Source organism: Hippopotamus amphibius, chromosome 6 (genome assembly GCF_030028045.1).
Source record: "Hippopotamus amphibius kiboko isolate mHipAmp2 chromosome 6, mHipAmp2.hap2, whole genome shotgun sequence".
Classification (NCBI taxonomy): Eukaryota; Metazoa; Chordata; class Mammalia; order Artiodactyla; family Hippopotamidae; genus Hippopotamus; species Hippopotamus amphibius.
Window position 1 is genome coordinate 85,230,316 of NC_080191.1, and position 15,706 is coordinate 85,246,021.

At 34.2% G+C, this 15,706-nt stretch overlaps 1 protein-coding gene across 1 annotated transcript in view; it reads right to left on the reverse strand.

The window, feature by feature from the left end:
• Positions 1–15,706, reverse strand: part of ADGRB3 (adhesion G protein-coupled receptor B3) — a 751,391-nt gene that overhangs the window by 54,600 nt on the left and 681,085 nt on the right. Inside the window, exon 19 of the mRNA XM_057740064.1 lies at positions 2,028–2,178. Within this exon, the coding sequence (XP_057596047.1) occupies positions 2,028–2,178 (151 nt within the window). The remainder of the gene's footprint in view (positions 1–2,027; positions 2,179–15,706) is intronic.

Consider the following 15,706-nt stretch of genomic DNA (forward strand, 5'->3'; position numbering starts at 1 on the left):
TCATGAATCTCTAGGCAGGTATCACTCCATGCATTACTTAGTCCCTCTTGGTATTCAAGTGCCAGCATTTCTGCTCCAATTCCAACCTGACATCTTTTAGTTTATGTTTCTATGAATCACGCTTACCTTGCTCAAGTTCAATGGAAACTCCCTGTGTTTGATGAATGGGATTCAGTCTAACCTAAGCTATTTAATTTGTTGCTTTTAAGTTCTGGTCATGCCTTTGTTTCAGGAAGACTATGGTTATGTTTTCAGATTGAAAAATCCATCATCTCTTCATCTTCCTGTGTCGCCTCTACCCACCTTCTTTCCTCCTATCATTTTTCTTTATTCTGGTCATTCTTTTCTTTGAATCTTCAAATGACATCACATTCCTTTACAAGGTTTAAATGATGGGAACTATGGAAAGCACCTCTGAAGGACATACCATTTTTTTTTAAACAAATGCTGGTCTATCTATGTGTGTGTGTATGTATATATATACACATATCTCTCTGTATATATGTACATACACACACACACACACACAATGCTTCTTCTTTCTCACCTTCCCTTTCCTCCTTTCCCTCTTCCTTCTCTTTTTTCACATAGTTGACTTTTAAAATTTCTGTTCCGGTCCTACGTAAAGAGCTAGTCTCCATTCCACACAATTCAGAGTTAAAAATTTTCTAAATTATCACATGGCACTTTGCCATCATGAAACTCATAGGCCACTATTCTGCCCACTCCCAGACTTCCTGACAGTCCAGAGCCATTGGTTTAGCTGTTTTGCTACCCAGAATAGTTTAATGTTAGCTGCAAACTTGGAGACCAGCTGTGTACCCTTCTCCTCAAGATCATCTTTGGTCACAATGTTAAATAATGTAGTTAAGGTTCCTGAAAATTGCTACTCTTTTCACTTCAAGGAAAGCCTTCATTTCCCCGCATATTATAGTTCTTGGATCTAATCAGTTCCTGATTCAATACCAGTCCAACTTTAGAAGGTCTTTAAACATGAAATCCAGACAAAAATTTTAAGAATGTGTAAGTACATCACATTCTCCAATCTCTTCTTAATGGTTTTGCCATTTGCCTGTGCAGACATGACAGCCCCTGGCTGAAACCTGATGGGTCATCTTTGTGTGCTTGGTTCTATTTTCCCAGCATGTATTATTCTGTTATGGTAATAAGTCCACTTATTTGTAACTTGTCAGGCTCCCTCTAGCATCCTATTCTCCAGTCTTCTTGTATATTAGACATTTGTTATATATTTGGTCCAAAGTTCCTCGGTTTTTTTAGTGCAAGTCTTTGGGAACTCAAAGGCAAATAAGACAAAATCCTGTTTTGTTTTGTTTTTTACTAAAACTAGTTTCTTAAGTTAATTGAACTGATTAATTAATTATAATTAAACTAATTTATTAATTCCAATGAAACATTAGAATTGGTCCTTTGAAATGTATAGGTCTTCCAGATGTCCATTTCATAAGGCAATGTGAGAATAACTTTTCCTAATGAAGAATTAATTCATCCTTAACCTGTCAGGAATTCTGTGTTTCCTTTGAGGACCCCAAAAACTAGCCAGGAGGTTTCATTCATGGTCTAGACGTCTTTATCCTGTGATGTGAATAGCTCTCTTGAAATGGACTTCTCAAGGTTTTCCTTTGGGGAGTACATGGTTAGTGTACTTGACTAGAACATCATAGTTTCAGCCCTGAACATCTTAAGACATTTTGAGTTTTCAGAACCTATTAGTAGAGAACACTGTGATTTCCTGCCTGTAGACACCTCAGGTCTCATTTCCTACCACGTGGGCACTACTGATTATCACTGACCAGCTACGTGGTCATGTAATAGTCACTCCTTTTTAAAGCTCCGAATGCTCAAAGAATGTTCAGATATGACCAGCTTCCTATATTTCCACTTCCACATATCAAATTAGACACAAAGAAAAGTAGCTTGAGGATAATCACACTCTCTAGCTTCAATCATTGCAGAAATGTTCCAAGTCATTTTAACAAGAGCATGAAAGGGAATATTCATATGCTTACCCCATCCAAGGCACAAAAAGCGTTTCCTTATGAGCCGCGTCCTAATTTTTCCAGTTACAGCCATATACGATTGCCACGCCTCAGTCAGAACCCAACAGAATGAAGCCAGGAAGAAAAAGTGCAAAAATGCAGTGGTGGTTGTACAGATGCTCTGTAGAAAAAGAAAAGACTCACACTCATTATGGGGGGGGGGGTCACATGTGCTTCAGAAGGTTGTTAATCTCCAACTCATTGCTCTTACTTCAAATATCTACCTCTGCTTTGTGACAGAGTAATTATTGACAGAAATTAGAAACCCTGGAGTCTTTATGCTGTACATTATCTGTAATAGAAAAAAAGTTCTAATTCCATTTGTGTGCTCAATTTTTTTATGAGGAGAAAGAAGCCTGAATGTAAATTTAAACTCAAGGGAGATTAAAATGACTACTTTACTTGAATTTTTTTTCTTGAAACATAATTATGGGAATGATCCTTTCTTTGGTTTAATTTAAGTTACAGACATTTCGCATAATTCTTTTGGCTACATTCTTGATCCTTCCTTTTTAACCAATAATGCTTTGTTGTTTTCTCTGTTAATGTTAAGATTACATCGCCACAACCTTTCAAAAGAAAAAAACTTGCTTTTATACAAGTGTGATATTCAAGGTAGAAGAGTAAAGTACAGAATGAGGTCTGGCTAATAGCCTGGAATAAAAATAACATACGTATTTTAAAGTTCTTAATACATTGTTCTGTGTTATTACATTATAATGTGTGTCCTAATCCAATCATTTTGAAAAGCAAATCGAGTCACCGGCAGCACACAGCCATGATTTCAGAGATCTTTTTCTTTGTGCAACTTAATCACTTGAATGTGCCACCGTTACTTGTGACACCTCTGCAAAGATGAGCAGCTTCATCTTGGTAAAGGCTGCTACTTACTTCACTGTTGTCTTTGTGTAAATCTTGTTAAAATGCAAGTGTTTATAAACCAGTCCCAGTAACCAAACTAATTTCTTCCTTTGTCAGTTTCAGTCTTGCTGGTTCCAAAAATTGAAAAAAAAAGCAAAACACAAAGATCACTAAAAAACTCATAATAAAGAAATAAAAATACAACCCCCATCCTCCCTCCTCCATTCCGATCCACTACAGCAGAAATCTTTTAAAAAAACTTAGCCTAAATTATTCAAATTATTTGTTTATTATTTTGAAATTCACCAGATGTTCATTTAGCTTTTTAGTTCTTGTAATCTTATAAAAAGCACTTGACCATGTTTATGCCACCAGGTTGTTTTAATGAGAAGGAATAATGTGTAGACCCCGAGTAGGACTGAGGTAGGCACACAGCAAGTGCATAACCGATTATGAGTATAATCCTCATTATTTTAAGTAGTCCTAAAAATGGTATTACCATTTCTCAGCATGGATTCCTTATTTCTTGGGGTACTTAAATCTACTGGGTACTTAAGTTTATTCTTACAAAATTGATAGGCGTTTGGGATTGACATGTACACACTGCTGTACTTAAAAAGGATAGCCAAAAATATTATGTAACAACCCAAATGGGAAAATAATTTGAAAAAGAATAGATACATGCATATATATAACTGAATCACTTTGCTATACACCTGAAACTATCACAACGTTGTTAATCAACTCTAATGTAAAATAAAAAGTTAAAAAAAGCAATCCATTAAAAAAAATGATAACTTTCAGTCTTAGAGATTCATGAGTTTCCAGCACCCTCTTCCTCATTCTTTTACTCCTGTTTCAGCCATTATGTAGCTTTAACCAGCTGTGATTCCTCCTGGACTTGAGACATTGAGAATTTTTTTCCACGTTGAAGTTTAAATATCTGCAGGCTGATTACTTCGCTCATTCTTGATCTGTGGTCCCTGATCCCGATTTGAATTTCAAAGATAACCCTTCTATTGAATTCCTGAACTAGTTACACTTTCCAATTCATCTGTCATTTCCTTCCATCTGTTCGTCTCATCTCAGTTGTATTGATTTATAAACTATCAATACAGGATTATGTAAAACAACGTAAAATGTTGAAATGCTAAGTGCTAGATGCACTGAAATTTTGTAAGAAATAATAAAATGCTCAAGGTCTCAATACAGTGACTTAATGTGCTCTGGCTATATTATGCTTGTTACTTTGGGACTTCTGAGACTCCCCTTTATCCTAGTACAAATTGAAATACAAAGAATACAAATAATCTGGGACTACTGACATTTATATTTCAAGAGTTCATATTTCTCTGGAAAATAATATGGCCACAACATGTATGGGGACATACACAGTAACTAGAGAAGTAAGACCTGTTTCTGTGGGTGGTAGCATTCTACTATGGTCAGATGAATATTCACATAAATCTAGAAAGTGCTCCAGGTATGGAGTTAAGCTGTCCCAACCTAAGAAATGTTAATGTGTGGACTAAAGAGGTCTAAAGTCACAGGGTTAGTCTTGTATGAGGACACAGCAAAAACCCATGATGCTGAGAGAGACAGGGAGCCATATTTTGCTTCCTTATCATGTGAAGGATCAGTATAAAGTCAAATACTGCAATTTACGAAACACACGCTGATTTTTCTACTGATACGTTATATTCGCTAAGCTGTCTTTTAAAGTACAACTTTTACAAACAGCAATTTTCAAATAAAGTCTGTTATTTTCCACTTTTGTCTCATCACTTTCGAGAAGGTGGTCACTTTAAGTTTGGGGCTCAGGATTCTCTGATTTCTTCTTCCACAGAACCTAAATCCCACATCAGTAACCCACTGAGATCATCCATCTCTTGGACCCTCACAGTACTGGGGAATTTTCCACATCTCAACTCAAACTCTGATTCTCCTGTTCTGTCAACATTCACATCTTGTCACCTGTTCAATTCTCAGACCCTTTCCCTGTTCAGCCTCTGTGTGTCTGCTCTCAGTGCCACCATAGCTGGGTCTTCACAGTTTGCCGGTCCAAACACAGACTCACTAGCTCCTCAAGCTCCTCAGCCAATTCCTCAGCACCTCCTTCCTTGTCAAACCCCAATTCGGTCCTGTTTATATATGATGAGTGTTGTTGACAAATATTACAAAACTTGGAAAGGTATTTAAACGGGCAAACTGAGGACGGTTTATACCTACAACCTGCATGTACACTCTTCATCCCAAATCCACAAGGACAACAGAAAAGGTTTCACAACATAACTGGAAAGAAAAGATATGTACCCTGTGGTAGACTGTACTGTGAGAAATGCCTGAAAGACAGAAAGCTGATGAGGGCAGAATGAATAATACCAAGCCCATATCTACCCATTAGGAGCAGAGATTAAGACATGGGAAGTAGCAGATTTAAAATATATGGATGACACAGAGGTTCTAACATCTGTTTAAAAGTAAGGGGAAAAAAAGAGAAAAGTTTGGGAAAAGGAAGCTTTTGAAGAAATGTTATGGGGAAATTTCTCAGAATATTAAAGATCCTCTGGCTGAAAGATAAAACACACACACACACACACACACACACACACACACACACCCCAAGACATATTGTGATAAAATTTGAATGTCAAGATTAAAGAGAAAATTTTAAAAGCTCTCAGAGTCAAAAGAAAGATTACTTACAAAAGAATAAGAATCAAATTGATATCAGACTCCTTGTGAGCAACCCAGGATACAAGAAGACAATAGACCATCTTCAAATTTCTAAGGGAAAATAACTTTGGAGAAATCTACACCTAGCAAAACTATTATTCAAGTAGAGGTGGAAATAAAGACATTTTTAGAATGGAAAGAAACTTTGAAGTTACTACCTTAAGACACTCTCTGAAGGAATTGCTAGATAACATAAATCAATAACAATAAGATATCCAGAAGGAAGGAATGAGACAAAAGAAGTCATGAATATCAATATTAAAATATATTAGGTATAAATAAATGCTTATTAAAAATTAAAAATATATATTAATTATATAGCCACTTGGATTTTCAAAATAATATTAATGAGGACTAAAAGGTGAGAGATAAAATCTGTAAGGGAGCAGGGGAATAAAAAAGCATGTGAAACCTCTTTTTTTGGTTTGCAGGAATATTTCAGATACTGATTAACTCCAGATGTTAGAAAGACATGTTTGAACATTTATGTTATCAGTGTTAAGGTAACCACAAAAAGGGAGAAATAAAAAATATATTTGTAAAATAGTAGAAAAATGGAACTAAGAAAAATATATCAGTCCAATTAAAGGTAGGCAAAAGGACAACTAGAAAATATAACAAGTAGAAAAATCAAATGATAATAAGAATAATTCCAAACTGCAGACATCACAATAAATGGGAATGTTTTAAATTCACTAGTTAAAAGTTAAGAACTTTTATACTGGATTAAAAAAAAATCCAGTAATGAATTTATGAGACCTCAAACACAATGACATAGGAAGATGGAGAATAAAGAGATGAAAGAGCTATATTAAGTAAATGCTAATATGCAAAAATCAGATGTCACAACGTTAATACTGAAAAGAGCACTAAAAGGGATGAAGGACTTTTCATACTGATAAAAGGGGCAGGTCATAAAGGAGTTTCCAAACACTTTTCTATGAAACTCACAAAAATTTTCCAAAGTATATGAAACAAAACCTGAGAAAACTACAAGGATAAACTGTCAAACTAACTTTACAATAAAAGATGATCTATATCTCTTAGAAAGTCACAGAAGAAGTGGAGAAAAATAGTAATATGGAATATTATAACAATCAATAAATGTGATTAATCTTCTTTCTTCACAATATTATACATAAGAAACAGTATGTGCAGTTCTTTATAATATAAAAACAGAATATAGAAGTTAACTAGTCCTAGGACAGAAAGTAGAATAAAATAAACTTAAGTAATTCCACAACATACAGGACTTTTTCACAAACTACAATGCAATGAATTTAGGAAGCAAAATTAAAATTCTGTATAATTAATGAATTAAAGGGAAATTAAAATCCAAATTATAAACTGAACTGAAAAACAACATCAATACATGTGTGATTTTGCTATGACAGTACTCAGGATAGTTAAAGCCTTAGATAGAAAACAATAGAAAATGAAGATAAATGGGCCCCTTAAAGAAATCAGAAGGAATTTAATAAAGACAAAAGCAGAACTTACAAATGAAGAATTTTAAAGACAGTAAAATTGACCTATAAAAACCAAGCTGATTTAAGAGGCTAATAAAGTAGCTAAACCTTTGGCTATTGTGATTTTTTTTTAAGGGTTGAGGAAAAAGAAAAATAAATAACATTAGGAATAAAAAATGTTATTAAAACTATCATAAAAGAATAGCAGGTATCGATAAGAAAGTTGTTAGAGTAAATCCTCAGAGTTCTCATCACAAGGAGAATTTTTTTCTTTTTTTTTTTTCTTTTCTTTTTATTGTGTATATATATATATATATATATATATATAAGATGATGGATATTAACTAAACCCATTGTGGTAATCATTTCACAATACATGTAAATCAAGCCACCATGTTGTCCACCTTAAACCTGTATAGTAATATATGTCAATTATATCAATAAAACTGGAAAATTAAGAAGAAAAAAAAAAGAATAGCATGTATCGTATGTATTAAACTGAAAACCTACATAAGATGGACACTCTTCAAGTGAAACATAGATGATCAAAATTGGCCTGAGAGATAAAAAAATTAATCTTAGCTAAAATGGAAAAGTAATAAAAGGTAATAAAAGAAATCTTCAAAAAAGACAGAAGTTTCAGAAAAATTTACAGCCAAATTCTAACAAACTTCGTGTACTATATAAGCCCCATTTTATAAAACATTTCCAGGCCAAAGAAAAAGATTAGAAGTATCTGACTCATTTTACAAAGCTAGTATAACACTGACATCAAAATGAACAAGAAAACTATAAGCCACTTCCACTTATCTACATAAATGTGAAAGTATTAAATAAAAGATCAAACCCAGAAATACAGAAAAAAGATACTAAATCACTGTCAAATAATTGTGTCCACTAATGCAGGATGATTTCAACATTAAAAGGGACCTCAATATAATTTATTATATTAACAGATTAAAGAAACCATATGGTCATATCAATAAATGTGAAAGAATTTGATAAAATTCAAAATCCAATTATCATTTAAAATATCTTCATTACATATTATGAATAGAGGAGAACATTATTTCTTAATAAAGGTTATCTCTCCAAAACTTATGATGAAAATCATACCTAGTAGTGAAATATAAGAAGCATTCCCAACACAAATAAAACCAGTACGCCCACCATCACCTCTACTATTCTAAATTGTATAGGAAGTCCTCACCAAACCAATACAAGTAAAAGCAATAGGAAAGGAAAAGACAATATTTTCATCACTGCAGAAATATATCTCCTTACTAGAAAACCTGAAAGGACCAATTTTTCTTTTAAGGACCAATTTTTTAAACAACAGGAAATAAGAAGAAGAATCAACAAAGTGGCTGGAAGTAACATCAACATACAAAATTTTTATTTCCTGTACACTGATATCAGTATACAAAACTAACTTCCTTATACACCAACAATACCCATTGGAAGATGTAATACAAAATTTCTAATTAATCATGACAGATTTACCTCTCTTCTCCCTCCCAAACCATGTAAAAATGACCAAATTTTTAAGCCACAGGAAACAAAGAGAATAGGCAATAGACGAGTGAACTCAAGGTGTTGACAAACTCAGAAGATGCTGAAGTAAGAAGGTGTAACTGACTTAGAGTGGCAGAGAAAGTTACAGCCTAAGTGCTTGCAGGGTGAGGGGGTGGTGAAAGAAGAAGACTGTAATGGAGCCAACTCACCCTCTGCAGACCTTCAGAGGGTCTCACAATGGAAGTAGTAGGGGCCAGGAATGGAAGAAAGACCCAGGTTTGCATGGGACTGAAAAAAGAGCCAGGTTGGTTGAAAAATCTGCATAAGGAATAGTTGAAACTGTTTCCTCCCAGCTCAGTGCAGTCTAGCACTGTCACAGGGAGGCTTAGTCTCTGGAAAATTCAGTGGGTTGGGTTCTGAACTCAGACACAAGTCTCATTAGTGGGTAAGTGCACAAGGCAGATACAAATGTATGTATTAAACCAAAGGCCCCCCCTCTCTTTCCCCCTCACTTCTCCTCCCCAAAGCCAGCAGGTCACAGGTTAAAATTCTCCCCCAAAGGGGAAAAAATCTTCATACACTGGCTCATCCTATTTTAACATAGAGACTACCTTTCAATAAGTCTGTCTATCCTAGTAGAGAGATTCAAGTCACTTTTTTAGGGCCTTGCTTTTATATATGAGTACATAGTCAAGGATAATCAGATAATTGAGAACATCCTCCAACATGGAAGAAAGAAAAAAAGCCAAGCAAAGAAAAAAAAAAGAGGAGTGAAGGGATAATAGAGGTAACAGAAAAAATAAAACTTCTAAAACAGATTAAGTCCTTCAAAAACTGAGAAAAGACATTGCACCTATAAAACAACATCACTAGGGAAAGATTATCAGATGAAAGAAAAAGTCCTGTTCATAATAACAACAAAGATTATAAAACACCTTAAATACATTTAACAAAAATGTGCAGGAGCTTCATGAAGAAAATTATAACATTTAATTAAAGGACACAAAACAAGATAGGAATAGATGGAAAAGGTATTATGTACATGAATTGGGAGATATTTTATGTAAATGTCAATTTTCTCCCAATTGATAAATATATTCAATGCAATTCTCATCAGACATTTTTTTAAGTTTGACAGGCCAATTCTAAGTCATTAGAGAAAACCAAATACAAAGAATCATCCAGAAAGTCTAAAAAGAAGACTAAAGCAGGATAGAGGGTTTCCTAATGGAGTAAAACAATAACATGTAGTCAGATGACCGCCATCACCATTGGGCACATGAGGGTTTGGAGACGCTGAGTAACTTGGCCCATGTTTCACTGTTACTGAATGAGGAGGAGGGGGTAAGACATTGTCTCTGACCCCAGAGCTTGTGCACTTCCTGAACTACCTAACTACATTGCCTTTTGACGATGTTTTTTTGCTCATTATTAGTCTAATCCTTACAATGTTTATTGCCTCTTACAGGCTCTAACTTCCCTCTTTACTCTTATATCAGATGAGCTTGCCTTCAACATTACTGATGAGGTACAGACCATCAATAGTATTGATACCCTTCATATTCTGTGGGACCCTTAGCTTCATCTCCCCCCTCCTCCTTTCCAGAACAGACCCTCACACTTCCAGGAGCTGCTGCAGTAGAGTTAAGAGGCAGGTTCACACACTGCTGCATTTACTGTAAAAATGAGGATGCCGGCACCACCTACTTTGTAGGATTGTTGTAAAGGTTAAAGCCTGGGATCTATGTCAAGAGCTTGCTACACAGTAACTACTCTGGACCCTATATATGGTCAACTCTATACTCTCCTCCTTTAGTTAGCTCCTATATACTTATTTACATAATCTCCTAGCCTACAAATCTGTTAAAATATCTATCTTCAACCAACAAACCAATCAACCTCTTTTTTATTGCCTTTTTTGCACAGGTTCTCATTGGGTTGTTTCCTCTCTTCCCAGTTGTCAACTTTCTTGAAAGGTTAAGCTGTTCATCAACTTCTTTACTACCAGCTCATATATTTCCTTTTTGCCCCCTCGCATCTCCCCTAAATTGTCCTCCCACAAGAATTACCCACGACTTCCCAATTTCCAGAGTTCACGAGTGGAATTTTTTTAGTTTGCCACAGAAATTTTGGACTTCAACGTTCTCACGCATCATGAGATCTTTACTATATGATCTTTAAAGGCTTCCCTAGCTCTACAATACCATGAATTCTACAATACTGTGAATAACTCTCTAATTAAAGACCTAATCATGATATACATTTCTTCTTGAATTAATTTAATTTTTAATTAATTAACTTTGGAAATTTATGTTTTCCCAGGAAATTATCCTTTTCATTTATATTTTTCAATGTCTTAGTATCTGGTTGTGATCTATAATGTTCTTGTAAGTTTTAAGAAATACCATTTGTTCATTTCTAAGGTTGCTTATCTGTATTTCTTACATCTTATTGTGTTTAATAAAGATGTCTGTTTTACAAATTTATTTCAAACCTTAATGATTCTTTAATTCCAACTTGAAAAATATTTTACATTATTGCAGTGAAGAATTTTTCAAAGTGTGAAATATAATTATTTACTCTTTTCATTTGGCAGATTTTCAAGAATTCTAAGAGCAAAACACTGTGTTTACCTTATTTCCAACATTCAAATAAATCAGAGAGAAGGGTGTTAACATTTAAAAATAAGCAATCTTAGATAACTATTTTGTAAATATTTCAAAAAACAAAAGAGAAAATGCTTTTGATGAGAGATACATGATATAATAAAATCCTCCATGGAATATAGAAAGCAGACAATATCTGTATACTTTAATTGCAATATTTATGGAGAAACCAGGAATTATTGTAGTTACCACAACATTTTGCCAATCTTAGACAAATTGAAAGAATTCCTTAATGTGAACAAATTCTTATTTGAATTATTTTATTACTTTCCTGCATTCACACACTGATTTGTCCATAATAAATGAATTATAAATGTGTATATCTTGCTATTCACATGGAATAAAACGTATTCATTACAAGACACATACGACATAATTTTGGGATGCACCTGTGACTCTGCATATGAATGTCGCTATGGGAAGGAATTATGGCCTATCACCATTGTGATTTTCAAAGCCAGTCCTTTAAAGGCTACACTAATCATTTCCTATTTATAATATTCAGAAAACGGTAGTTCTTATAGACTAAAAATGAATTACTGTGAGGGTGAAATAAGACAATGGATGAAAAGGGCTTTACACAAAGGTAATACATAATCACATACAGTAAATGCACAATAAATGATAGATGTTAACAATAAGATCATAATTAAAGGTTAATCAAATACATGAACTATTTTCATCTGGCAAAACAAAGATGTTTTACTATATTTTATTTATTTTAATTTATTTAATTTATTTATTTTCTTTAAGAACTTTTATTGAGATACAATTGACATACAATAAACTGCATATATTTAAAGTGTACAATTTGATATTTTTTTTATTCGTAATGTATGTATGGCATCCCAATCTTCCAATTCATCCCACCCCAACATCCCCTGCTTTCCCCACTTGGTGTCCATATGTTTGTTCTCTACATCTGGGTCTCTGTTTCTGCCTTGCAAACCGGTTGATCTGTACCATTTTTCTATATTCCACATATATGTGTTAATATATGATATTTGTTTTTCTCTTTCTGACTCACTTCACTCTGTATGATAGTCTCTAGGTCCATCCATGACTCTACAAATGTCCCAATTTCATTCCTTTTTATAGCTGAGTACTATCCATTGTATATATGTGCCACGTCTTCTTTATCCATTCATCTGTTGATGGACATTTAGGTTGCTTCCATGACCTGGCTATTGTACATGGTGCTGCAATGAACATTGGAGTGCATGTGTCTTGGCATTATGGTATTCTCTGGGTATATTTTAAACGGTGATGAGAAAACTAAGTTGTCAAGCACCTCATCTGTCTTAAACATTAATTTCACAGCAATGTTACAAGATCAATATTCATAAATGAGGAAATGAAGCTCAATGAGGTCATGTCCGAAGTTGCACAGGGAGCAAGTGAAGAAGCATGTGCTCTTTTCACTACAATATGCTGCCTTGTACTGTGAAGAACCTGATTGTGCTAATACTTATATTTATATGGTTACATTATATCCTTTCAAGCCACCAAAAATTCTTTTTGAAATAAAAGTGTATAGATTTAAAATAAATAGGTGTTATTATATACAAAAATGATATTAAATGATTTGTCCTTATTGTCCAAATCACCACCAAATAAAACAGAAAAATGGACCATATGAAAGTATAGCTTTATAACAAATAGCAAATGTGGGGAAAAGGGAACCCTCGTACACCATTGGTGGGAATGTAAATTGGTGCAGCCACTATGGAAAACAGTATGAAGTTTCCCTAAAAAACTAAAAATAGAGTTGCCAGATGATCCAGCAATTCCACTCCTGGGTACATAGCCAAAGAAAGCGAAAACACTAATTCTAAAAGGTATGTCCACCCCAATGTTCATAGCAGCATTATCTACAATAGCCAAGATGTGGAGCAACCTAAGTGTCCATCAAAAGATGAATGGATAAATACTACTTAGCCATAAAAATGAATGGAATTTGCCATTTGCTACAACATGGATGAACCTGAAGGGTATTATGCTTAGTGAAATAAATCAGAGAAAGACAAATACTGTATGTTATCACTTATACATGGAATCTAAAAAATAAAATAAATGAACGAATAAAACAAAACATTAACAGACCCACAGATACAGAGAACAATCTAGTGATTGCCATTGGGGGGGAGATGGGGGAGGGGCAAGGTGGGGTAGGGGGTTAAGAGGTACAATCTACATATCTAAAATAGCTAAACTACAAGGACATATTTATACAGCACTGGGAATATAGCCAATATTTTATAAATGGAATATAATCTACAAAAATATTGAATCACTATGTTGTATACCTGAAACTAATGTAATACTGTAAATCAACTACCTTTAATTAAGAAAAAGAAAAAAATTGTTGAGAGAGTAGGTTTCACGAGAAGTGTTCAATTATAAACAACAACAGAGGGACACAAGGCAACTTTGGAAAGTGTTGGATGTGTCTATTACCTTGATTGTGGTGACAGTATCATGAGTGCTTGTGTATGTTTAAATGCATCCAAGTGTGCACATTAAGTATGTGCAGTTCCTTTTATATCAATTATACCTCAATAAATCTGTTTTTTCAAAAAGTATAGTTCTGGTTGTATAGTTTCCAGCAACACATATGCAAATGCCAAACGGGATGAATCATCAAAACCCGTAAGTGTTGTGGCTTGAAGTACCATCATTTCACAAAATTAAATGAAAATTTTATGGTATTAAGGATTCAGTCAGAAACGTTCTGTTAATGTCATTTTCTTCAGCCTCCCTCATTCCACAGCTGCTGTCACATGATACATCAACAGCAATGCCATTTGCAGGCAACTGACAAATGTCTCTCATAGACCCAAATACTTAGCTTATGCATTGCTCCCGTTAGATGAAATGGAAAATATCCATAGAAGAGATGTAATGGACTTTAGTTCTCTCTTGAGAACTTTTGGCTCACCATTAAAAGTTCTAATACTCGCTTAAAATCAGTGGCACAAAACTGTGATGGGGAAACATGTTATTATATTATTATCTCTCTGATTCACCTTTTTTTGAAAAAAATTGAAGAATAGAAGACATTGCTGATAGAAAACATTGCTAAATAGTTATGAATGATATGAAATAGTTAATGAGTAAAGGAACAATATCAATGGTTGCTAAATATGAATACCTCAAACAAACTCTTATTTACTAGATTTTTAATTTCATATTAAAATAAAGCAGCACTATTAAAAACAAAATAAATGCTAGATAGATGTCAATAGAGATAAAAGTCTGTTCCACAGATGTCCAAAATATGTATCTTGCAAAAAAACATGTTCCTAATTTGCAGACCTTGGAAAGTTTGTCACATATAACAGGGAAATCTGGTTCTTTGAAATATGTCCTTTTGGAATCCAAACATTTGTACATCACACACAGCAGATGCTTCATTATATACTGTTATCTCCAGGCTTAGGAAATAACAATTTTATTCAAAGTGAAATTTCATTAAGTCACTTGCTAAATAAGGCCAAGAGTTCATCTACAGATTTACTGGTAACTTGGAATCTTCAAAATGTGTTACAAGCTCTAAGATACCTCTAAAAATGGACTTACATTGCATTCTGTATCTGTAGAGGAAATCATTCATCAGCCAGTTTTTATCCTCTGGTGTAAGCAAGCACCATCTACAGTCACTCAAAAGGGATAACAGTAACTCCAGTACAAAGTTGCCTTCAACTTGCAACAGCAGAGCAAATAAAATTAAACTCTGTAGCCTTGGTACTGAGGTTTCTAGGCTTTGAAAATACTTCTTTGATGACTTGGAAGGCAGAGGAAGATAACAAGAAATAGACATTTTTATATCAAGAAGACATTTATTTATTTACTGTTTATCAAGTTTAATTAACTGTCCACTTGGTGTCACAAGACTACTTCAATGTGGAGTGAAAATAATTTTTGATTCAGAGACAACATGGTGTGAAGAGGTCCTAGGTTTTAGAGGCAGGCTAGTATTCCTCAGCCTTGGCTGGATAGGATTATCATCTGGGGAGCACTAAAAGATGTGCATCTATTGGTGCTGTCCCCTAAGACTCTGATGCAATCAGTGTGGGGTGCAGCCTGACCATTTTAGAATCGTTAAGGCTCCCCTTGTGATTCCAATATGTATCCAACTTAAACAGTCAATGACTCCAAACATGTGACCTTGCACAAATCATTCAACTTCTCATAGCCTCGATCTTTCTTCTGTCAGATGGAAGTGGAAATATCTACTGCATAGAGTCACCTTAAAGTTACATATAACAGATGTTAACTGCTTAGCTCTTGGTGGGTTCTAAAAAGGAATAGCAATAATGACTATTCATGTAATTCTCAACGCATTGTAGTAACTTATCTAGTCTTAGTTCCTAAAATTCTAGAAAGAAAAACAAAAATGGAC